Source organism: Orycteropus afer, unplaced genomic scaffold (genome assembly GCF_000298275.1).
Source record: "Orycteropus afer afer isolate SDZICR_OR568_19922 unplaced genomic scaffold, OryAfe1.0 scaffold00016, whole genome shotgun sequence".
Classification (NCBI taxonomy): domain Eukaryota; kingdom Metazoa; phylum Chordata; class Mammalia; order Tubulidentata; family Orycteropodidae; genus Orycteropus; species Orycteropus afer.
The window spans coordinates 12,890,041-12,914,158 of NW_006921603.1; the positions used below are offsets into that span (position 1 = coordinate 12,890,041).

The following is a 24,118-nucleotide window of genomic DNA, read 5'->3' on the forward strand; positions in this document are numbered from 1 at the left end:
TAATGTTTTCCAAAAGGCAGGTGTTATAAATTGAATTCTATTGCCCCTTTAAAATATGTATTGAAATCTCAGCCCCTGCACCTGTGGATGCAATCCTGCCTGGAAATAGGTTTTTCTTTTTTACGTTAATAAAGTCATACCAGCATAGGTGGGTCCTGAGCCTAATCACTCTGAGTATAAAAAGAGTAGAACAGACAGAGACACACAGGGGAAAGAAAGGTACCAAGGAATGCCAAGGAATCCCCAGGCTACTGACAAAGAACTTCCTCCTAGAGCCACTCCCTGAATTTGGACAACTGTGTGAACATGAGTTTCATAAAGCCACTCACTTGTGATATATCTGTTATGACAGCACTAGGTAAGTAAGGGGAGCTCTGGCGGTGTAGTGCCTAAGGCACTTGACAGCTAACCAGAAGGTTGGTGGTTCAAACCCACCAGCCACTCCTCAGAAGGAAGACTGGGCAATCTACTTCCATAGAGTTACCACCTCGGAAACCCAAGTAGGGGTTGCTTTGCATCTGAGACTACTCGACAGCACATAACAACAATAAACAACAACAAGGTTAAATAAGACAACAGGCTCGTTAATTGGTTGATAAAATTTTAAAACAAAATCAGATCTTTATGGAAAAGTTCCAGGATACTTTGAGTTTCATAAAAGCAATATATTGAATGACATTTAAGCTCTGAGTACACCTTTTCATAATGTCTACAACCTCCAGAGTTACAGTGCGAAATAACACAGCAAAATATAGCTGCTCTTAAAATCACTCAAAAAGGTCAGTTAACTAACTATTCATTCAGTGTAAGTCCTACAGTGGCACAGCATCTTTACATTTAGATTATTGATTTATAAGTGTGCTCCAGAATGAGAATTAAAAAGTGGCTGCTACAGGGTCAATACAACTTAGGGAAAAGTGAACTGTTCTGATATCAGCTTGCCATACTCTTTGAGTGCTAATAAAACAAATGTAATTTATTTCTGCCTAACTATTAAAAATATACTTTTTTTAAAATCAAGTATATGCATGTGTTCTTAGAAGTCTCTTAGATGCAGAGCAAACATATTTAAATTATTTGATTACTAATTATGTATTACCTGTTTATAGTAGGACTTGATAAGGGTAAAGACAAATCCTCTGTCCATAACAGACAATAAATCATTGAGAAAGAATGCTAGACTTGTGTTGAGCTTCTCAACCATTTCTATGTCCTAAGAAACAAAATACAAAGCAAAAGAAATAAAAATATGATACTTTAATCTTAGCATGAAAGAGATTTAATAGAAAATAAGTTATCATTACCTTCTGAAATCGTGAAACTATATCATTAGCAATTGTGCTGACAAGAGCAGCAATGTCATCCATGAAACGTTCTGGAAAACGATTTTTCCTTGGAGCATCAAGTTTATCATTAAAGTATAAATGATGTACCATGCTCTTTACCTGAAAAGACATAAGCCATTAGTGTTAATTTCTTATGGATTTATTTAACAGTTCCTACAATTCTAAACATTATGGTTATTTTTTTCCATATACATTGTGATTTAAAACAGCTGAAATAACTTTAGGCCTGCAAATATTTTCAAAAAATTCCCTATAGTATTTTGTATGCCCCAAAGTATACTAAACACAATTCAGTCACTGCATGGTCTTCATAAAATTATCCATTAATAGGAAAAAGAAATTCTGTGTCCATCAAAACAACAAAATTTCAATGTCTGAATTTTTTTTAATGAAAATTTTCCAAGACTAGATAATTTTGCCATTTTCTACCCCTAAACTGTAAGCTTTGAGAGATTAGAAACCTTGTCTTCACTATATTATCTTCAGCATCCAGCATATGATGGTATATATACATTCTATATGGGTGTAAAATAAATATGTGATTATTAAATATGAATAATAAATACTAGTTAAAAACAGTGATTTAAGTTTATAAAATGCTTTCAGATATTGATTATTACCACAACACTGTGGTAATAGTAATAAAGAATTTGAAATTTCAGAAAAACAAAAGCTAAGGCTCTACAGTTTATAAATAAAAGGGTCACGTCTTAAACTGTGGCCTTTGTTGCTCTTGTCAGGAGCTGCACTGAGTCAGTCCAACTCATAGTGACCCTATGAGCAACAGAACAAAACATTGGTGGGTCCTGCACCATCCCCACAATTGTTGCTATGCTTGAGCCCATCGTTGCAGCCTTTGTATCAAACCATCTCACTGAGGGTCATCCCTTTTTTCACTGACTCTCTACTGTACCGAGCATATTATCTTTCTCCAGGGACTGGTCTCTGACAATATGACCAAAATACAAGGGACAAAGTCTGGCCATTCTAGCTTCCAAGCAACATTCCATCTGTACTTCCTCCAAGACAGAGTTGTTTGTTCTTTTAACAGCCCATGATACATTCAGAATTCTTTGCCAACATCACAATTCAAATGCATGATTTCTTCTGTAGTCTTCCTTATTCATTGTTTAACTCTCACATGAAAATATGAGGCTACTGAAAATATCATGGCTTGGGTCAGGCGCACCTTAGTCTTCGAAGTGACACCTTTGTTCTTAAATGCTTTAAAGAGATCTTTTGCAGCAGATTTGCCCAATGCCATACGTTGATACTCTATTTAGGAAATCTGAACATGCATGTGAAACTATCAAAAAATAAGTCAAAATTATAATTCTGATCTTGTATTAAAAGCACACATGGAAAGTAAATTTTTTGTTTATTCTCTAGGAGGGAAAATGAGCTTCTTTTCACTTATATGAGGTTCCCAATCTTTTTTTTCTTTTTTTTTTTTGTGGATTAGCAAATCACAAGAGAAAAATGTCTTCTTATTTCAAATACACATAACCTTCAATGCTGAAACCTTCTCTTTTCCTTTTTTTCTTTCATTTCTTTTTCTTTTATTTGTTGTCCTCTCTTTAGCTTTTTTTACATACATATATATATATATGTTGTTATGTGCCACTGAGTTGGACCCGACTCATAGCGACCCCTCCTTGGGTTGCCAAGGCAGTATCACTACGGAAGTAGACTGCATAATCTAATATATATATATATATATATATATATATATAGGAAGCAAAGGTTCTAACAATAATCAGCTTTCTGGAGGCTACAGGGTTAGCGGAAAAGTCCCTGGAGTCAAAATGCCTAGGTTTGAATTCTAGCTCTGTTACCTTTAACCTGTTATATACAAAGACAAGTTACTTCTCTGTGTCTGGATAATAACTAGGACACAGAGCAGTGCTAGCACACTGTGGGCTCTTGATGTTTATTTATATACATATGTCTGTTTATGTATGTATTTCTTAAAATATTAATCCATTCACTGTTTCATTCATTCATTGTTAATATCATCTACTGAATCAGGTAAAAAGCACTTTGTTTTGTTTTTTCCTTATTGGCTGTAACTGACACTCCCTCAAGAGCTTTCTTAGCAGTTAAGTAGATCTATGAAGCTCTTTATCTATGTCTAGTATAAAATCTATAGTACTGACATTATACATATGCATGTCCAGACTAGGAAGGAATGTGCCACAAGTTTTCTTTAAACAGATAGTAACTTCTGCAACCATCTCTGAATAATGGAGTTAAAGTGAGCCTCAAACTTTATAAATCCACAAAAACTGTGCTACAATGTCTACAACATTTATTTACAGAGACAACACATGTAATTTTGTCTCAGAGCCACATGTATAACCCAAGAATAGACAACAGAAAACGATTCCTAGGATTAAAAATAAACTATTATAATTATTCACTAAGAAAAAAAAAATTACAGAATGTATTTTTAGTTGCTCACCATTAACTCAAAAAAGAACCAGGCTTGTTGCAAAGCTGCCTCCCGAACACTGCCACTGCAAACAACCCACTGCAAAGCCAGCTCCTCATGAAAAAGCTATCCAGAAGCAAATCCAAAATTATTATCAAGAACAAATCTGCAGATAACAAACTAAATAATAAAGCAAATATATATGAAGATATAATGAGAATAAGCAAAACAAGGCATGTGAACCATTCAATGATGCAGTGAAGACACCCATTAACGAAACGACTGTTTATGCATATAAGACAGTGGTGTGTTGAACAGCTGAAAAAATTACATGTTATCTTTGAGTAAAATGTAATTTTAAAAGGACAAGTGATAAACAGCCTCCTAAATTGTACCTGCAAACAGAAACTAGACCAAAAACCAGTTACAAATAAGATCTTGTTTGTGCCTTAAACATAGATGTTAACATATGCAAGTAAATATGCAAGCAACTTTGCTGGTACAATTTGGAAATACCTTTAAAAATTTGAATTTTGATATAAGCCACTAATTCTCACATTTCCAGGCATTTAATTCTTTTTTTTTTAAGGGGGAAAAAGAAAAAGGGGAAGAAAAGAAAATTCCTGCCTTACAATGGATATGCATACAAAGCATTTACAGATTAGTGCATATTAATATGAGAAAAGACTAACAAAACTGCATAAGGGAAGGAAATCAACATATCTTACTAAGAGTGATAATTTTTCTAACTCATCTTCCTTTCCCTGGAGATTTAAAACACAAAACAGAAGCAGTTACAGAAACAGAATTAAGAATTGATACATTTTTGGCACTAAAATGTGATAAAATTTGAATTCACTAAACTTGGAAAATAATCAATGCTACAAGACATAAATATTATCATAATGTAAATGAACCTACACTGGAGAGGTATGTCCAAAAAGGCATCAGGCAAGCAGTGCTTGCTCAGATGTATTTTAAACACAATACAATTATTGTAACATCTCACATTAGTTATGTAAAGATATTTTACACCTCTTTAACTGCTGGAATTACATTCCCCTATATAAACTGTCTTCATATAAATCTACCTTTTTAGTTGGTAAACGTCCCGTTAATGTTTGTAAGAAACTTGACGTCTCTGTGTGCGAAGACATACGATTACAACTTCGATCCATAGCCTATGGAGTGAAGATGAATGAATGACGAGATAACATTAAAGTTTGCAGTGGATGATTCTGCAGCTCAAGGATTACGAATACTTTTAAAAATGGAGTTTATCATGGTTTCAACAACCATATATTTTATTGCTCATCTTATTTTCATCATTTTAAGCTGCTTCAATGACAATGCATTAGAAGTATAAAAATGGCTTCGATATGTATATAAACATATACATATATACATATATATATATATAGTTTAGTCTTTTAAAAGAGTATTTTAATGGCTATATAATATTCAGAGTGCTGCAAAGAATGAAACTTTTATCTGTGTGATCTATAAACATGCATATACCTAGTAAGAATGTATAAAAAGTAAAAACATACTTCTCAACTGGTTTTAGACCAAAAAAGGAATCAAGACTTTAATTTCAAAAAAAGAAATAAAAAGTTTATAAGGATTTCTTTCACTTTTTTACTATTATCAAAAACTACTGTTGGTATGCCATATGCTACACAAATATAAACCATTTATAAAATTAAATATGGACTTAGATTTTTCTTCAAAAATAAGAAAAATTTCCTCCAAAGCCAATAAACAGATGAGAAGTATATTTTGAGACGCCATGCATATTAGCTATCAAGCAACTAGATATACTTCGGTAAGCAAAATCTAATTCAAGTAAATTACAGCAAATTTCATACTTTGCAACACAGTTCAAATTAAAATGAATTTTTGCTTCTGGCATTTAACATTATAGCATGGGGATCAATCTTAATATATAGCTCACAATTAATTTCAGCTTATTACCAATCTTTCTACTCAGTGATTATGAAAAACATGACTAGATAGTAAATGCTAAATGAAAATGATACAACAGCTACATTTAAAACCAAAAGGAAATGGAAACTGTGGTGTGCTTTTCCATATAAAAATTCAAAAAATTTCCTACTAAGTATGTGCTACCTCTAAAATAAACTGTTATAAAAGCCATCAATTGCATAAGCAGCAGGCAATGAAATACTGATAGTATGTATAAGAGAGAAGGAAGAGGAGACAGGAAAGAGAAAGGGAGAGCATTACTGGTGCAATTGGTGGTATACATGCATAGTAGTTGGAAAATGTGCTAAGTAAACAAAAATACACATTTTTTAATGATTAAAAAAGCAAGCCACTGAAATCATAGTATATACTAAAAGGTAATGTTCTAAAGGGAAACATCAGCAGCCAATAAAGAAGCCTCTAATTTAAACACCACCTGTGTTGATTCTGCACTTGGACTGGGGTTGGATCCCCATGGGGCAGCTTTTGGACCACCAGTGTTAACCCAGGAATTGGAGCGATCTAAACCCTAAGCATATAATAGAAAGCAGTTGGAAAGGAAAGAAATATTACATGTTGCATGCCATAATTATTCTTAAAGAAATCTAGACTTTCCAATGCAGACATGTTTTTAATTAGTACTGTTAAAGCAATACAAATTTTTAGGCACCAATAGAGTATTAGTTAACCCAAATTATCTTGTTATATAACATAATTTTTAAAAAATCACCAAGAGCATCAAGTATAACATTTAAAGAAAATTTCTCTTTATATAAAGGGTTCACTTTGTAATACCAACAACTAGTATTCGCAGCTCCATCCCTTTCTCCCATTCCTTTTAAAGAAGGTAAAGAGTAAAATAGATAATTTTCCCTGAATTTAACTGGAGTTTGAAGGATAAAATAACAGAAGCAGAAGAACACTGTCATTCTTTCCTAAAATAATTTCATTTCATTCCATCTCTCATCAATTGAAAACTCCTGTGTGTTGATACTCCACAAATCTATTTGACCTTGCTTCCTTTTTCATTTTCTTTGAGGGACAGGCACCATGCAGTATTACGTATCAAACAACTAGACTTAAAGAAGTAAAATCTAATTAAACTAAATTATAGCAAATGTCATACTTTGTAACACAGTCAAATTAAAACGAATTAAAAATTGAATAAACAATTAGGAAGATGGGGAAAAAATGATCCTAAAAATATTTGCTCCTTCTTAAAAATGATGGTGGATTTGGGATTGTGCTCAGTGTTATTATGCTTGTTGTAATTATACATAATGGGTTACTCCTACTTTACATAAATATTATAAAGAAAAATACTATGCTGGAGATATCTATAGTAATTACCTATAGCTTCATCATTGCCATCATAAATTTAAGACAGTATTGATAGTAAGATAGCACTGAGGATGGACCCAAATAAGAAAGCACCAAAAGGACAGATAAAAGAAATAGTTTTAACAATAGTAATCTACTGTCTACAACAACAAATGCACAGGGTCTTACCTCAAAACAATTTAACCAGAATATCTGGGAGTGAGCCCAGGAATCAGTATTTTTTTAAATACTTCAAGGGAAGTTTCAAAAAATAAAAGAAACAAAAAAAGGAAGGGAGAGGAAAGAGAAACAAACTGCAATTCTCAAGGGCTTAAGTTTCAGGGGAAAATATTTCCCTTCTGTCTTCTCTCTTTTTCAAAATGTACAGAAATGAAAGTGTAAAATAATCACCCATTTGTCCTCATTTTTAACAATGAATATATATAAGGTGGTAGTCAAGGTTTAAATTCAGGCTCTGCTGCTAGCCTGATATAAAATTTAAGATAAATTAATTATTCTCTTTTTCCATTTTTAATCTATAAAATGAGGATAGTAATAATGTCCCTTTCACATTGTAAGGGTCAAATTAAATAATGAAAGTGTATTACTAAATACAATGTCTGGAATATAGTAACCTCTCAAAAATAGTTAAAAAAAAAACCTTTTCATACATTTTTTTAAAATGCTGCCTAGCAAAGTAAATTAGATAATATTCAAATAGTAGTAAAATTGTGTAATCAACAGGTTTAAAAGAAAATCAGTAAGCAATGTTTTTCAGATAAGTTAATACAAATTTTTCACCAGTCTCCAAAATTATGTCTCTATAATATGTGAAATTCTTCCTGCCATTTTCAATTTTTACAATCACTACTCATGTTACAGATAACAAAGCACAAATATTTGATTTCTGTAAGATTACAACTGTGCTCTTCTGCCTACAATAAATTTAAACAAACAGAATAACAATAACTTTTCTGTACACTAAAATCTACTTTTTAATTCAGTGCTTAGTAATTTTCTTTAAAATTAGAGCACTTGTTAATTACTAGTGTGAGATTAAACAAAAAATCTCTTTGTGCCTTTAATCACACTGTACATCCCCAATACAGATGTTCTGAACAGTTAAAATTATTATGAGGAAAGTTTCACAAATGTTTTTACAGCCACTACAATAATAAAAACCTGTTCATATTATATAAGTATGCTTGAATTTGAGAAGTTTTGCATTTAAAATGAGAGACTGAAGTCTAACCAAAATATTCAGAAAGTCTCATCAACGAAGATCTTGAAATATGTAAATAATTCTGATAGTAAAAGGGCAAAAACAATCATAATGTAATTTTCAAAAACATATTCTTGTTATGGATATTCAATGCTGCCTAACATTCATTCATTCATTAGACAAACATCCACTGAGGACCTTCAATATCCTGGGCATTGCTGTATGTGCGTTGGATATATAAGTGAAAAAATATCCTTGCTCTCTGGAAGCTTAGGGTCTGGTAAAGGGAGATAACACTAAAAAATAAGCCTAAGAAATGAATAATTCATATGCTACATTAAAAGATGGTACTGAGAGGAGAAAAAAATAAAATAAGGGGAATAGGAATGCTAAGGCCTAGGCTGAGGGGAAAGAGGCCTGCTTATACATTGAGATACAGTGGTCAGAGCAGATCCTGCTGGGAAGGTGGCCCTCTATGCAAAGACTTAAAGGAAAGAGTTAATCATAGGAGGATCTTGCTTAGAAGATTGACACAGCATGACTTTTCAAAGCAACATTCTGGCTGCTACGTTGTGAACATACCATAGGAAGGCAAGGATCGAAGCAGGAAGACAGACAGATGATGGTAGCTCAGAGTAAGATGACAGTAGTGTAGAGATGGTGGGTATACTGTACCATTAAAATATGTCTAAATCTAAATTAAATGATTTAGAAAAGGCAGCCAAGTTTAGAGTTGCAAAGAGAGATCTGCACTGGTAATATAATTTGGGGAGTCATCAGCATATTACAAATCACCAAGTGGGTGAGTGTAGGAAGAGAAGTAAAGAAAAGTGAAGAGAAGTCCAGAGCAAAAAAAGCGGAGGGTGGGAGCACTTCCAGATTGAGATCAGAAAAGGAAGAACCTGCAAAAGACAAGGGAAAGCAGTAAAGAAAATAAAAAACCAAGAGAGTACAGTGCCCTATATATCCAATAGAACAAACCAAGAAGGAAAAAAATAAGTCAACCATGTCAAAAGCTACTATCAGATAGATAAGTGAGTCAAGTTCTAGAACTACTCAGAGGGCCCAAGTTCTAGAACTACTCAGAGGGCACTGGTAACATTAACAAGGGCAATTTTGGTAGAAGGAATATCTAACTGAAATAGGGTTAAGAGAACAGCTGTAAAAGAATTGGAGACAGTAAGTACATAGAATCCTTTTAAAGAATTCTACATGCAAAGTGTAGCAGAAAATGATGAAGTAGCTAGCAGTAGAAATACTAGAGAAGCCAAGAAATGATAGTATATCCATACACAAATAGGAATGATTCATCAGATAGGGAATAACTGATGATGTAGAAGAGATATGGAAGAACTGCTAGAGTGAGAATCTTGAGTAGATGAGAGGGCATGTGAGTTTGTATACAAGTGGAGAGAACGGACTTAGGAAAATGGATAGCTTACCTGTAACAATAGATAGAAAGGCAGAATATTACATAGTGGATTGTATATAGTAGTAGGTACATATAGTGTTAAAAGTTTTTTTCTGGTGACTTCAATTTTCTCATTGAAGTAAGACATAAAGTGACAAGGAAGATGGAGGAAGAAATGTTAGAAAGGTTAAACAAAAGATTGGCTATGATTCTATAACAATTCTACCTCCCTCACAAAAAAAAAAGTTTGAAAATATCTGGTCAAAAAACAAATGTTACATATTTTCTTGGTCAGCTTACTTAAACTTTGAGTTATTTTTGTACTTTACATAGAGAAAGTTGGTAACTATTTATTCCTTAAGTATATTTTGGGAGTAATTAAGTTAGATGCTTTGACTGCATCTCTAACTAGTGGGCCTGTCTCCTGTTGTATAGAATAATCATTAAAAAATTAATTGCTTAAAGGTGAAAACTATTAGACACACAATCTTGCAATAACAGTAACAACAATTAATTTAGAGGTGGGTACACAGATAGACACTCAAATCTGAACAGGGGTGGGAAGGCAAATGGCACTACACACATGAATATGTATGTTTGACAGAGACTATCTTTACCTATGTATTTGTAAGTGCTGCAAATATATCCAGGAATGTAGCACATAAGGGAATAAAGTTATGAAAATGTGTTAATCATAACAAACACCAGAGGGAATGAATCGCTGGGTATGGAGACTCAGGACCAAAGTCTCACATGACACTAAGGTCAACTGGCATAATATAGTCCACAAAGACAATGTTCTACATCTTACTTTGGTGAACAGAAACTGGGGTCTTAAAAGCTTGCAAGTGGCCATCTAAAATACAACTATTGGTCTGTCACTATTCAGAGCAAGGAAGAGTGAAGAAAATAAAAAGTACAGGAAATAATTAGTCCAAAGGACTAATGGAGCACATGAACCCCAGACTCCACAACCCTGAGACCAGAAGAACTAGATGGTACCCAGCTATCACTGCTGACCATTCTCAAAGGGATCACAATAAGAGGTCCTAAATAGAGGGATAGAGCAAAACTCAAAATCATAAAAAAGATCCTTCTTACTGGTCTCATGAAGACTGTTGGAACCCCCAAGACTACGGCCCTTTAGACATCCTTCAGCTACGAACTGAACTTAACGCCCACGGCACAACTGTCAGCCAAACAATAGGTCCATAAGGTGAACAGTGAAATCAGGAGGGTATGCGCTCATTAAAACAATCAATCATATGAGATCAAGAGGACAGCATTTACCCAGTCCAGAGTTAGGAGGGTGGGAGTGGGTAGGAAGGAAGGATGAAAAGAACAGATGGGCATAGGGAAGAAGTGGCAAGAATGCTGTTATAGTGTGGGGATTGCAGTAAATGTCACAAAACAGAATGTGTATGGATTGTTGAATGGAAAATCAATTTGCTCTAAAAACTCTCACTCAAATCACAGTTTTTGAAAAAAAATGTATCAGTTGCTACTGAGTTGATTCCAACTCATGATAACCCTACGTGTGTTGGAGCGATTTTTCCGAAGCTAGATCTTTCTTCCAAAGTACCTCTCAGTGGACTTGAATTACCAACCTTTTGGTTAGCACTTAAGCATGTTAACCATTTGTATCACCCAGGGACTCCAGGATAATCATTAATCACTATTAAATAAATCATACTTTTCTAACTCTGGTGCACCTTACACAGAGTTTTCTAACTGAAAAGGAATTCTATTATCAATCTATGCTAATCATTATTCTTGTATTTTTTGGAGAAGGGGGAGCATGTTTTAAGTCAGTGTTGACATGTCTCTTCTACACAGTAGCCACACTACATAGGTCTCCTTTCAATTCTACAGAAAATTCATCTAGCCATTTTTCACATGATGGAATATCAGAGAAGAAACAAGCAAATTCTATGTACCTGGTGATGCTAAACAAATTTTAAAATTTGACAGAAATTTTTGAGCACAGAGCCCAGGCTGGAAACATGAAACACTCAGTGCTAACTGAAAGAAAAGAAGTGCATAATTTCTTCATTATAACTAATTCAAATACAATTTAAAATTAAGAATAAATTAAAACATTTCTCATTTGTTTAGAAACTGAAAAACAGATTTTCAAACCAGTATCTTCAGTTTACCTTATTGCCAATGATTGACCGTACTTCATCATCTGGTGATGTGGGAGTCCCAGATATATCTGGATTACTATTACTAAGGCTCCTGGAGCGATTTAAATTTAGGCTTGCGGGTCTCACAGCAGATCTAGCCATTGTGGCATAATGTACTGATCCTCCCAAACCCCCAGGACCTAGAGGTACATACAAAATTGCATATAATTAAAAAAAAAAAAAAGGGGTGAGGAAAATATCTTAAAAAATCTCTGCTACACAAAGGTTATGAATTGCCTCTATTTCTAAATGAAAAATACTATGAATAAAAAAAGAAGTAAAAACACTGAAGACCTAATGATAGCTACAAAGATATTCTACTTTATAGCAGTTAACAAAACCGTAAGATTATAAATAAAATTATTATCTCTTCAATTTTTCTATGATTATATATTACATTCTACATTGTGTTGTTGTTGTTGTTATTTGCTGTCAAGTCGGCCCCGACTCATAGCGACCCCTCCTTGGGTTTCCGAGGCAGTTATCACTACGGAAGTAGGATTGCCCAACCTTCCTTCTGAGGAGTGGCTGGTGGGTTTGTACCGCCAGCCTTCTGGTTAGCAGTCAAGTGCCTTAGGCACTATGCTACCAGAGCTCCTACATTCTACATTATAATGGAAAAATTAATAGGAAACACACAAATACACATACCACCTTCAACTAGGTGTCAGTGTATCTAGGACCCAAAATGCTCCAGTCTAACATCTCTTCCTTTTTCCCAACCTTATGGCTCTGTCCTTTGATACACAGTCACTACAGGAGAAGCCAACTTATTGTTAACATTCTCTTAAATGAGACTCTGTTTATTTCCCTATCTTCACAGTGCCAATTGGAATGAGAACAAAAATGGCATCTTTATGATACACATGTATGAGTGTACATAATTCTCCTAAGAGCCCAGGTAGTATATAAAGCAAAGAATATAAAATCAAGCCTGACTATACCTTTACAATGTTCTATAAATATTAAAATTTCCAGCAATTATAACCACAATCTATCCCCAATATTCTTTAGAAAAATCTTTCTGAATGTATTAATTGTAAATGATACATATTTGTCAACTAATTAAATAATTGATAATAGCCTTTCATGTCAGAATATAAAGAAGATGTTCTGCAAAATCTGTGGGGTTCTAAGTGTACTGAATGAAAGAATAAATGGAGAAACTATTATATATACTTAATCACTTACACAGCCAGAGACTTAAACCTCTAATTTTAAAAATCAAGATAGAAAATTATGAACCAGAATATCAGAGTCAATTGCTTCTCTTTTCCCAATTAAGAAAAAGAAAGTGGGCTAAAATATAGATTACTATTATGCTTCATTTATATATGAATATCGTAATTATCTGTTAATGTTCTTCATATTAACATTGCCAATATCTGGAAAAGGCTACTTATCACTAGATGATGAATGATGGTTTATATGGACAAATATGTGAACATGTCGAAATGTATGCACAATATAATCATTAGCTAACTAACTTAACAACTAAAGAGGCATTCAAAACTAAGACATACCTCCCTCCCAACCAGTACCATCACCAGTGTCATACAGAAGGTGAATAACTACTTTGCGCTTTATAGTCAAAAACCTGTTTTATAGAATTGACCATGAAGAGATCAAAACTTTGAGAGAACAATTCCTTATATTACTGTGGGTTTCACAAAGTAATCCAAGAACTACCAAGCAACTTTCCTTCCCCTTCCATGCCCAACAGTACTCCAAATGACAAGAAAATGTAAGACTCCATTTCTGTTTTCTTAACAAGGAATAGTAAAATGCCTCCAGAGATATAAGAAGTTATTTTCAAATTTTATTTCTAAGAATTAACTGAAACAAAAATCTCTATTTCAAAGTAAAGGAAGCCATATAAATAATCATGCCTAAAAATGTAACTTATTTATCCTTTTAATTCCAGCACCTAGTATAGTGTCTGGAACTTAACAGGCATTCGATAAACATTTGCTATTAAATGAATGCACCACACTATGAACTAAAAGATTATCTCAATCCTGCTATGGACACACAATTTATGCAAGAAAGTTTCATGGTAAAAGAATAAAATACCTGGTGATGGTGAATTAGGATAAGTATTTGGTAGGCGAAAAACATAATAGATGTATGATGCAAGTAGACTATTTCTGCCATGCTGGTCATGATTTCCTTCTAGGTTTTTATGAAGTCGATTTATAATCGATGCCATGGCTTCAAAAGATGCTTGACCTAGATTAACTTTTAAGAAGGAGGAAACATTTTTGCTTTAACTTTCTTATACTCTAAGTTTCAAGAAAATCAAGGTTTTGACAACTCCATATTCTTTAAGTGTAGTGATTTTACAGTTAAGTATGTAAGGACTATAATTTGTGCTGAATTTAATGACACCTTGTATTAGCTAAACTAAAAACTTTTCTTAAAAAATGAAGGGAAAAAACTCATTAATTTAACATGAAAATTATATCTATTTGGTTAGTTAAAAATCATTGCTCAACTCATATTACTTTGTAAAAAACACAGTAGAAAGCTTATGATAAGAAAATACATAATCTAGTTAAAAACTTCTCATTTTAAAGATGATACTAAAAACCAAAATAACAAGCAATAAGCACGTAGGGCTTTTAAAAAAAAAAAATCAACAATAAAAATGGATTATCAAAACCACTAACATAAGTAAAGGGAATAGTGAATAAGCAATTTGATTGAAATGAGTAATTTTATAGGAAGATGAGAAGGAAAAAACGGGCTAGAAAATCAAGCTGAGGCAGGACTACATAGGATGATAAATGCCAGGATAACTAATATATACCCAGTCATTCAAACCAATATATAACAGGAATTTTGCAAAACCTGTAGAATTCTGGTAGCACAGTGAATAAATGGGTTAACTGTGCAATAGAGCCTCAGACTTTATAATTAATTGAGTCAAGACAGGAAATTATGAGCCGATAATGGAGCCAATTAAGTTTTCCTAAAAGTGGAATAATAAGATAAAGTGGACATTTAGGAAGATTAATTTACATATACTGAACTAGAAAGGAGACACACTAGAGACAGAATGGCTTAGCAATCTTACCTGTCTTCCTGGTTAATTCCTTTTCCTTTTTCTCATAGTAGCTATATCAAATCATCATAATCCTTTTCAAAACTCAGGTTACCCTACTGCCTTCTTAGCAAATCTTGCCTTCTATCTCACAGAAGAAGCTTATAAAGCACAGAAGTCCTCAACTTTCTATTACAAATTTATCAGATTTTAAATGGGAGCTCTGGTAGCATAGTGGCTAAGGCACTTGACTGCTAACCGGAAGGCTGGCAGTTCAAACCCACCAGCCATTCGACGGCACATAACAACAACAACACATTTGAAAACCACTTTTATCTCATATCCAAAAAAAGAAGTGTTCCTCTCCTATTTAAGTAATCTATCCACTTTCATTCTTATATTACAGATTAATTAAATCATTTCTCTCATTGCTAATATGTTATATTTTTGTCCCCCCCAACAACTAGTTCCCCAAAGTATATAAATATGCTCAAATTTCTCCATTCTTATGCCCTACTCAATCTTGCTTCCTTTTCTAAATATTTATTTTAAATAAATATGTAATTTATTTTAAAGTAATATATGCTTCTTATACTCTTTGCAGCCCCTACTGTTAACTGCTTAATTCGCAGTAATCTGGTTTCTACCTTCACCATTTGACTAAAACTATTCTTGTTAATTTCAGTGCCTACTTCTCAAATATAATAAAGAGAGGGAATATGCAGCCAGTTGCCTGAGTTCAAATCTTGACCCTCCATATTAGCTGAGTGATCTCAAGCAAATACTTAAAGTAGTATGTTCATCATTTATAAAGTGGTGGCAATAATAACACCTACCACACAGGGCTGTTGTGAGGATGTCATACTTTAAATAAAGCACATAGAACTATGCCTGATATATGCTAAGTGCTGTGCAAGTGTTTACTATTATTGTTATTATTATTTTACTTACACATGCTACAACATGAACAATATTAATAATGTTTTCTTAAAACTTTCTGCTCCTATGATTTCTGTAACAGTACTTGCATCTCCATAACATCTTTTAATTCACTCTTTCTTCATCCCTCTGTGGCTTTATCAGGACTTCATTATTTTGTTGTACAAAATGCTACAAGACTGCTCCTTTGTCTCACTGTCTCCAGATTTTCCAACTTTCATCCAATCTCCACATAGCATAGTCATCTTTTTAAAATGCACACTGGGTTATGTTATTACCCTAATTAAGACCAGACCCTTCAAAGGTTATTGGTTCAAATTCCCTAAAGTGGCATGGAAGGCCCTACTTCATCTTCCTCTCCAATATCATCTCTAAGTCACCAAAATTATAATCACTTATAATTTTCCACAAATATCCAGGCTCATTTATTTATGTACTTTTTACTATTTACATCCTATTTAATCTCCCTGGAATAGAATAGTTTTTATCTGTTAGATTCTTCCAAACCAAAACCAAATTTTACTCAATTTTAAATGTTCAACCCCAAAATTACCTCCACTCACAAATCTGCGATAAGAAAAAACTCAAGGAGTTAATACTTCTCTCCTTTTTACCACCACTCAACATAAAACTTCTGTATCAGGTTAACTAGTATAAAAATTTATAGAACTTTTAGTTTGCAGAACTTGAATGGAAGCTACGAGTAGAGGTAAAGGAGTAAACCTTAGAAAAATGGAAAAAAGAAGAGCTGTGTTAAATAGAGGGTGGCAGATAGTGAAAATTTAGGCTAGGTTCACTATATCTTCTGCAGAATATAACATGATTTATGTGTCTGCCTGTTTCCCTAACAAGTCTTTGAGCTCCTTAAAGTCAGGAATGAAGCCTTGATCAGTACCTATCAGTGTCTGGTACATGTTGTTGATATGTGCCATAGAGTCAAACTCATAGCAACCCCTCCTTGGGTTTCCGAGGCAGTATCACTACGAAAGTAGCTTGCCCAACCTTCCTTCCAAGGAGTGGCTGGTGGGTTTGAACCGCCAGCCTTCTGGTTAGCAGTCTGGTACATAGTAAGTACTTAATAAATACTTCGTAGGTAAATAAATTTTCCATAATTTGAGAATATTTTATAAAATATGGTATATTTTATAAAAACAAACAAAAGTAAATATCCATTTTCTGACATTAGAAACAAATAAACAAACGACAACCCCAAAATCAAACACAGCCCTTACAAATAGCAAATAGGAATCATGGTTCTATTTCTACAAAAGTTAGAGGTGTCAAATTATAAATGTCATCAATTTCCAAACATAAGTAAGTTACCTATTTGGCCAGCAATGACAGGAGGTCTAACAACTAAAAGAATCAGTTTATCAAGCAGAAGATGAAGAAATCGAACCACTGGTTCCAACTGAGATGAATTCAATGCTGAAATACTGCTCTTCAATTCATTTTCTAAGTTATTTTCCATGATTCGCATATCCCCTATTCGGACCGGGAACATATGTTCATCCAGAGCATTGACCAGAGCAAAAAATTTATCAAGATAAGGATCCTAAAACAAAGAATGAACAAAAATGCTAAACAACTATAACTCTTTAAATATCCCAACGCTAAAGGAACTGTGGACCACTTTTACTTTGTTAGCAATGAAAGTAGTAACACAATGCAGCTTCATGTTTATGATTTGAATATTGCTCTAATTTTATATGTGTATATTTAAATGAATAAAAAATAACTTGCAATTAAGCTCTAACTATATATCCAGTACATTTCAAAGAGCTACAGAAAGTCCAAAACATAAGAAACACTTACTGTCTTTAATTGAGCCTCCTAAAAAGCTTACAATGTATGATCAATTTTTTACATTACGAAATTTATAAACTTTTGAGCATTGATCATCAGGACCTGGGTGCTACACAGACTTGATATTATTCTTCCATTACAATCTATAGATTTTAAAACCATCTATATAACCTATTTTTTTCTACAAGCCTTCTTTGTCACATAAAGACAACACGTGTGTACATCCATGAAAACAAAAATCTAAAATATAAATGTACTGACAACTCTTAAAAAAAAAAAAAAAAACTAACCATAATCATAGGACTAGAAAATCCCAAGCATAAAAAAATGTGTTTGTACATTTAAGAACATACAATATTATAGCAAGAATACTTCTATTAAAGAAAAGATTATGTTCCAATAGTATACTTCATTGTCAATCTTTTCATTATCAGAGCAGTAAGGAAGACAGCAGGCATTGGGCACATCTAATAAGACAGAAAGGGAAACCTCCAATGAAGAAATTCTACTGCCAGGGTCGGCCTGTGTACTGCTAAATAAAATTTTTTTAAAAAACACAGAATAAAGGTGCTGTGTTTTCTTGTTTTCCCCATCCCATCTGTGCAGAGAAGAATTCCTAGAGCAGGTTTAAGACTGCTATTCTATGAAAACCTGTTTACAAGATTGGTCCTTGGCTGGCATCTAAAAATTTGGATTCCAGGAGGGTCTGACTAATAAGAGGAGCTCATTGCAACTAAACAGTTTGTGCTAATGATAATGGTATATGGTGAGCACCTGTTTTCTTCCTGGGGATCTAGAACTTTGTTACTTCTTAGGCAGAGGGTACTTATGTGGCCAACCCCTAATACAAATCCTGGACATTGAGTCTACAATAGCCTTCCTTGGTAGATACCATTTCACATGTGTATACCAATTCATCCTGTGTAACTCTACTAAGAGAAGACTCTTGGAAGTTTATGCCTTGTTTACTCCAGTCTTCACCCCATGCATCTTTTCCTTCAGCTGATTTTGCTTTATATTCTTTCACTAAAATAAATCATAGCTGTGAGCACAACAATGTGCTAAGTCCTCTGAATCCAACTAGTGAATAACTGAACTTAGGGATGGTCTTAGAGATAACACAACTTTCTTTTCAGGTTAAGAAACCTCCAATTCCATATCAACTACTTACCTCTTCTTCCTGAAAAATCACATCACCATATACTTTTAGCTATCACATTTATTCTGTTACCTCCAGTCCCAAACTCCAAACAAATGACAACTGGCTATTGTACATCTAAATCTAAAATGCGTAGCCACTTCAGAGTCGGTATGTTAAAAAATAAACTCAAGACAGTTTCATTATTGCCTTCCCTTAGCCTGCCCCCAAATTTACTTCTCTCATGCTCCCTATTTAGGGTAGTGAAATCACCACCTACTTGGACTCTAAATTAAATTTAAGACATCCATGTCCTTAACAATTTGTTACCAGCCTGATCTTCCTCCTTATTCATCTTGATTTCCCATGCACTTTAAATTGTATTCACACAGATTACTTGCCAGTCCTTAAACTAAGAGACAGTCACTTTGCTATATGGTTATCTGAGTTACCCACCCTCTCTTTCTCTGTATGGTAAATGCTTACATATCAATGCAACAACTCAGTCCCAGGAAAATAGGCAACTCCTTCCTCTGTACTTGAAATCAATGAGTTAATATAGTATATCCAACACAGTACTATTTTTATTGTATTATAATTACCTTTACACTTTTCCTTATTACATTGTAAAGTCCTTGAAAGGAAGGTTCTCCTTGACAGATAACATCCCTGATCTCTCACAAAGTTTACAGTCTAATGAAGGAAAGAAACAATAAACAGCTGTGTATGGATCTATGCACAGAGAAAGTGAGTGAGAAAGTAAAAGCACAAGAGAGAAAGATAAGCAGTAAGTATAGAGTAAGAAGATACAGAATGACGAAGCTGATAAGAAGGCCTCTCTGAGGTGAGGAGAAACCTTAATGAAGAGAGAAGTCAAATGAATTTTAAAAAAAAAAAGGATACACACACACACAAGAGCTCTGGTAGTGTAGTGCCTAAGGCATTTGACTGCTAACCAGAAGGCTGGAAGTTCAAACCCACCAGCCACTCCTTGGAAGGAAGTTTGGGCAATCTACTTCCGTAGTGATACCACCTCAGAAACCCAAGGAAGGGTCGCTATGAGTTGGGTCCAACTCAACGGCACATAACAACAACAATACACACACACACGCACACATATACATATTGTTGTTGTTATGTATAAATATATATATATATATACACACACACACACACACACATCAAAAAACCAAACTCACTGCTGCCAAGTCAGTTCAACTCATAGCAACACCTCCTTGGGTTCCCGAGGCAGTATCTCTATAGAAGTAGCTTGCCCACTCTGCCTTCCGATGAGTGGATGGTGGGTTTGAAACACCAGCCTTTCACCACTATGTCATATGTGTGTGTGTGTGTGTATATTCTACCCAGTGACACAGTAAGTACAAAAGACATTGAAGAGAGCTTGACATGTACCAGAAGTAAAGTGAAAAATTTGAAGCAAATAACCCAAGAGTTCTTTCTGTTGGAAATACCTTGAACATGAGAAATAAAATGAATTGGATGATTGTTTTTAAACACTAATTGTTCTATCATGTATGAGAAACTCAGAAAAGTTATCACTTAATTGTTCAAAATGAAGTGAATGGTATTTTTTAAAAAATATCCTGATTCCTTTAAAAAGTAACTTGCATAATTTTTAACTAGTATATATTACCATGACCTTAGAGCAGATAACAAAGTTGACATAAGAACTAGGTTATATGTTCAATTCATTCACGTTACATTTGATTTTATTATAAAAATTACTAAACCTCACTTACTTGTGTGTGGATAGATGAAACAGCCACAACTTCAACATTAAAAACACCTTTATGATTATCTACCCATTTCATGCCAGGTAGAGGGACCTGTAAGATATTAAATATAAAGATCAAAGAGGTTTAAACAGATTATTAATTTGGGAAACAAAACAAAAATTAAAACATGTCAATGATAAAAAATACTGCAAAAATGATTTTTATTCATTGTAAATAAATTAAAAACTTGTGTTTGGTTCTTCTTATTAAATCAACATATATTTCCCACAAAAGAATTAATAGGTTCAAAACCCAAAAAGCAGAAAATACCCAAAATTCTATCTTCCCAAAGGTAACTCCCTTTATATTATTCCAAATCTTGCTTTATGCAAATACATTTTCATATACACATTTACACAGGTGACATCAAATATACCTGAAACCTGTTTTTCACTACGTATCTCTTTTTATGTCAATAAAACAAAAAGCAAACTCACTGCCACTGAGTCAATTCTGACTCACAGAGACCCCTTTTGAGTTCCCAAAGCTACCAGTAAATCTTTACAGAAGTAGGTTGCCCAGTCTTCCTTCTGCAGAGTGGCTGGTGGGTTTGAACCTCCAACTTTCTAGTTAGCAGTCAAATGCCATAGGCAAGACAATTTCATTTTAATGGTTTCTAATATTCCATTTATTTTAAACATTATTACATATGCTTTAATTGGACTTTAAACAGTAACAAAATTATTCACGAACAAACGAAGTTTCTTATTTTAAAAGTTAGAAAATATTTCTACCTGTACAAATTGCCAGGAGTGTTAATTAATTCCTGAAAAATAATTTTGAAAAACAGTACATAATTTCTTCCTATGCTTTCTCCTGAAAACTCTGGACAATATAAAAGGAACATAAAGTCTCTGAAAGGGGGCAAAAAAAATGTACATTAGCCAAGGATCTCAGGACCCAAAGAACTATAAGGCGGTTGTTACACTTGTTATTAAATTATATCCCTGCAAAATATATATTGCAGTCCTGCCCCTGTACCAAAGGATGTGCCTCTGTTTCAAAACAGAGTTTCTCTTTTGTGATGTGAATGAGGTCATACTAGTGTAAATTCTAAAGTTAATTACTTTTGAGTTACTGAAAGAGCAGAACAGATAAAGAAACACACACAAGGGAAAGAGGAAAAGAGAATACAAAGACTGATGTGTCTATAAGCCCAGGAATGCCAGGGACTGGTGGCAGATACTAGAAGTTAAAATAGACAAGAAACGACATCCCCCACACTGCAAAGCTAGAACTGAACCCACTCTCCAGATCAACTTTCAGCCAAATAATAATAATAATAATAATAAGCCCATAATGTGAATTACAACACCAGGGAAGAAAATACTCCTCAGTACAATCAACCATATAAGACCAAAAGGTCAGCATTTCCTCAAGAGCAAGGCTTGGAAGGCAGGAAGGGACAGGAAAGGACAAACGGAAACAGGCAAACTCATAGAAGAAGTGGGAGGAGTGTTATTACACTGAGGGAATTGCAACCAATATGTATAAATTGTTGAATGGAGAACTAATTTGCTCTGTAAATTTTCACACCAAGTACAGGAAAATTAAAAAAGAATATCAGGAAAAAAAGAAAGGAAGAAAGAAGGAAAGACTTCTCCCCTTAACGCCACTCCCTGAACTCAGATTTTGAGCCTCCTGAACTGAGAGTAAATAAATTTGTTTTTTAAAGACAATTTCATTTGTGATATTTTTTATGATGGAGGCAAGTAATTTTTTTTTTTTTTTCCCCTAATATATATATCCTAGTTGCTATGAGTCGGGGCCGACTCGATGGCACATAACAACAACAACAAGAGTTACTGAAGATGCTGGCAACCCAAAAAAAACATCGACAGGAGCAGACAAAAATAGCACCCAAAATCTACTCTTTCTAGCCCAAGGACTATGACAGGACAACCCAGGCAGACAGAAAACATTTACAAAATAATTGCTGTACTTCAGCCAAACACTAAGGAACAAACCCTTATCCTTTTGTAACTAGATGCTCCTACCATGCATATTACAGTTGTATCAAAAAAGACAGAGTGGGAAGCCGTGACTTACCACATGGTAACTAGGCGCCTTACTCCACAATCTGTGGAAGTGTCAGCAGAGGTTCAGTGGGAAGCCTGAAATCCCACCTATGCCCAATATGGCTCTGCCCTGGTGGTGCAGTACCTAAGGCATTTGACTGCTAACCAAAAGGCTGGCACTTCAAACCCACCAGCCAGTCCTCATAAGAAGGACTAGGCAATCTACTTCCATAGAGATACTGCCTTAGAAACCCAAGTAGGGGTCTCTATGAGTCAGAATGGACATGGCAGTAAGTTTGTTTGTATTTGGAAACCCATACAGAGGAGTAAAAGAGACAGAGTGGGGAATCTGGCCCTTTACCCTACTTGGCAGTACCAAATAAGTGTCCCCTTTTCCTCACTGGCTAAACAGAAAATTAAATTAGATAAGAGTCTCATAATATTCAAAATGTGTAAGATACAATTGAAAATTACATCATACTAAGAATCAGAAAAACGTCACCTTTAATGAGAACAGAGTTAAGAGAGTCCAAAACTAAGATGAAACATCTGTTGGACAAATCTGACAAAGACTTTAAAGCAGCCATTCAGAAAAAAACAAAAAAACTTCAACAAGCAACTAGGAATATCCTCAGAAATCAAAGAAATAGTTTCACCAAAAATAAATTATAGGAAGGATTTCTTTCCCATGATATTATATTTTTATCATGTGTAGGAAAAAGAAAAACAAAAATTTTCCTGTTACAAAATTCAACACTAGAGAGGTAAGAAATGCAATATTACCTCTACTAAGACAAACAGAAGTTTTAAAATATTTTTGAGACAAAAGCTGGTGATGTTAGGTTGAAATCTGTCAAAGCAAGAAACAGTATTACCTGTTTCAACCCAAAAAACTTGTGTACTTTAAAAAAACACACACAAGTAATATGTGAAGATATACTTATTTTAAAGCTCACCAAAATCAAAGGCAAAGAAAGAATCCAAAAAGCAACATGAGAAAAATGAAAAGTTACCTATAAAGGGCAACCAATAAAAGTAACCCAGGAAGAGTTCTGGCAAGATGGCAGACTAGGCAGAATGACTGCACAGACCCTCTTCAACAAAGAAAAGGGAAACCAATTAACACAGACAAAGAAGATAATCTTGGACCCCTGAACCTTGAAGGGAAGGATACAAAAGTGGACTAAACCCCAACTAGCGAAGAATTTGCGTGAAAATACCAAAACAGGAGACACACAGAGCTGTGGTCTGGCAGCGACCTGAGCAACCCTGACGGCACAGACAGCACAGATGGCTTGGAGATTCCTGAGTGGTGGTAGGACCTAAGAATTAACCTAAAAATCACCCTGCTAGCCAGGGACTGCACGGAGGACTGAGCACGGTGGCTGGGGAACAAACGGAGAAGGTGAAGAGAAAGGTGGGCTGAGCTGTGGACTTTTGCCGGTCTGGAGGACGCCGCCATTTTGTAGGTTTAAA

The 24,118-nt window shown here is 34.3% G+C and overlaps 1 protein-coding gene across 1 annotated transcript in view; it reads right to left on the reverse strand.

Annotated features, from left to right (window-relative positions):
• DOCK7 (dedicator of cytokinesis 7) overlaps positions 1-24,118 on the reverse strand; it is a 281,812-nt gene that overhangs the window by 93,251 nt on the left and 164,443 nt on the right. Inside the window, exons 19-27 of the mRNA XM_007959115.2 lie at positions 20,589-20,675; positions 17,208-17,439; positions 13,976-14,140; positions 11,873-12,042; positions 6,200-6,292; positions 4,869-4,958; positions 3,808-3,903; positions 1,305-1,445; positions 1,100-1,213 (exon numbers count right to left, since the gene is read on the reverse strand). Coding sequence (XP_007957306.2) covers positions 1,100-1,213; positions 1,305-1,445; positions 3,808-3,903; positions 4,869-4,958; positions 6,200-6,292; positions 11,873-12,042; positions 13,976-14,140; positions 17,208-17,439; positions 20,589-20,675 — 1,188 coding nt within the window. The remainder of the gene's footprint in view (positions 1-1,099; positions 1,214-1,304; positions 1,446-3,807; positions 3,904-4,868; positions 4,959-6,199; positions 6,293-11,872; positions 12,043-13,975; positions 14,141-17,207; positions 17,440-20,588; positions 20,676-24,118) is intronic.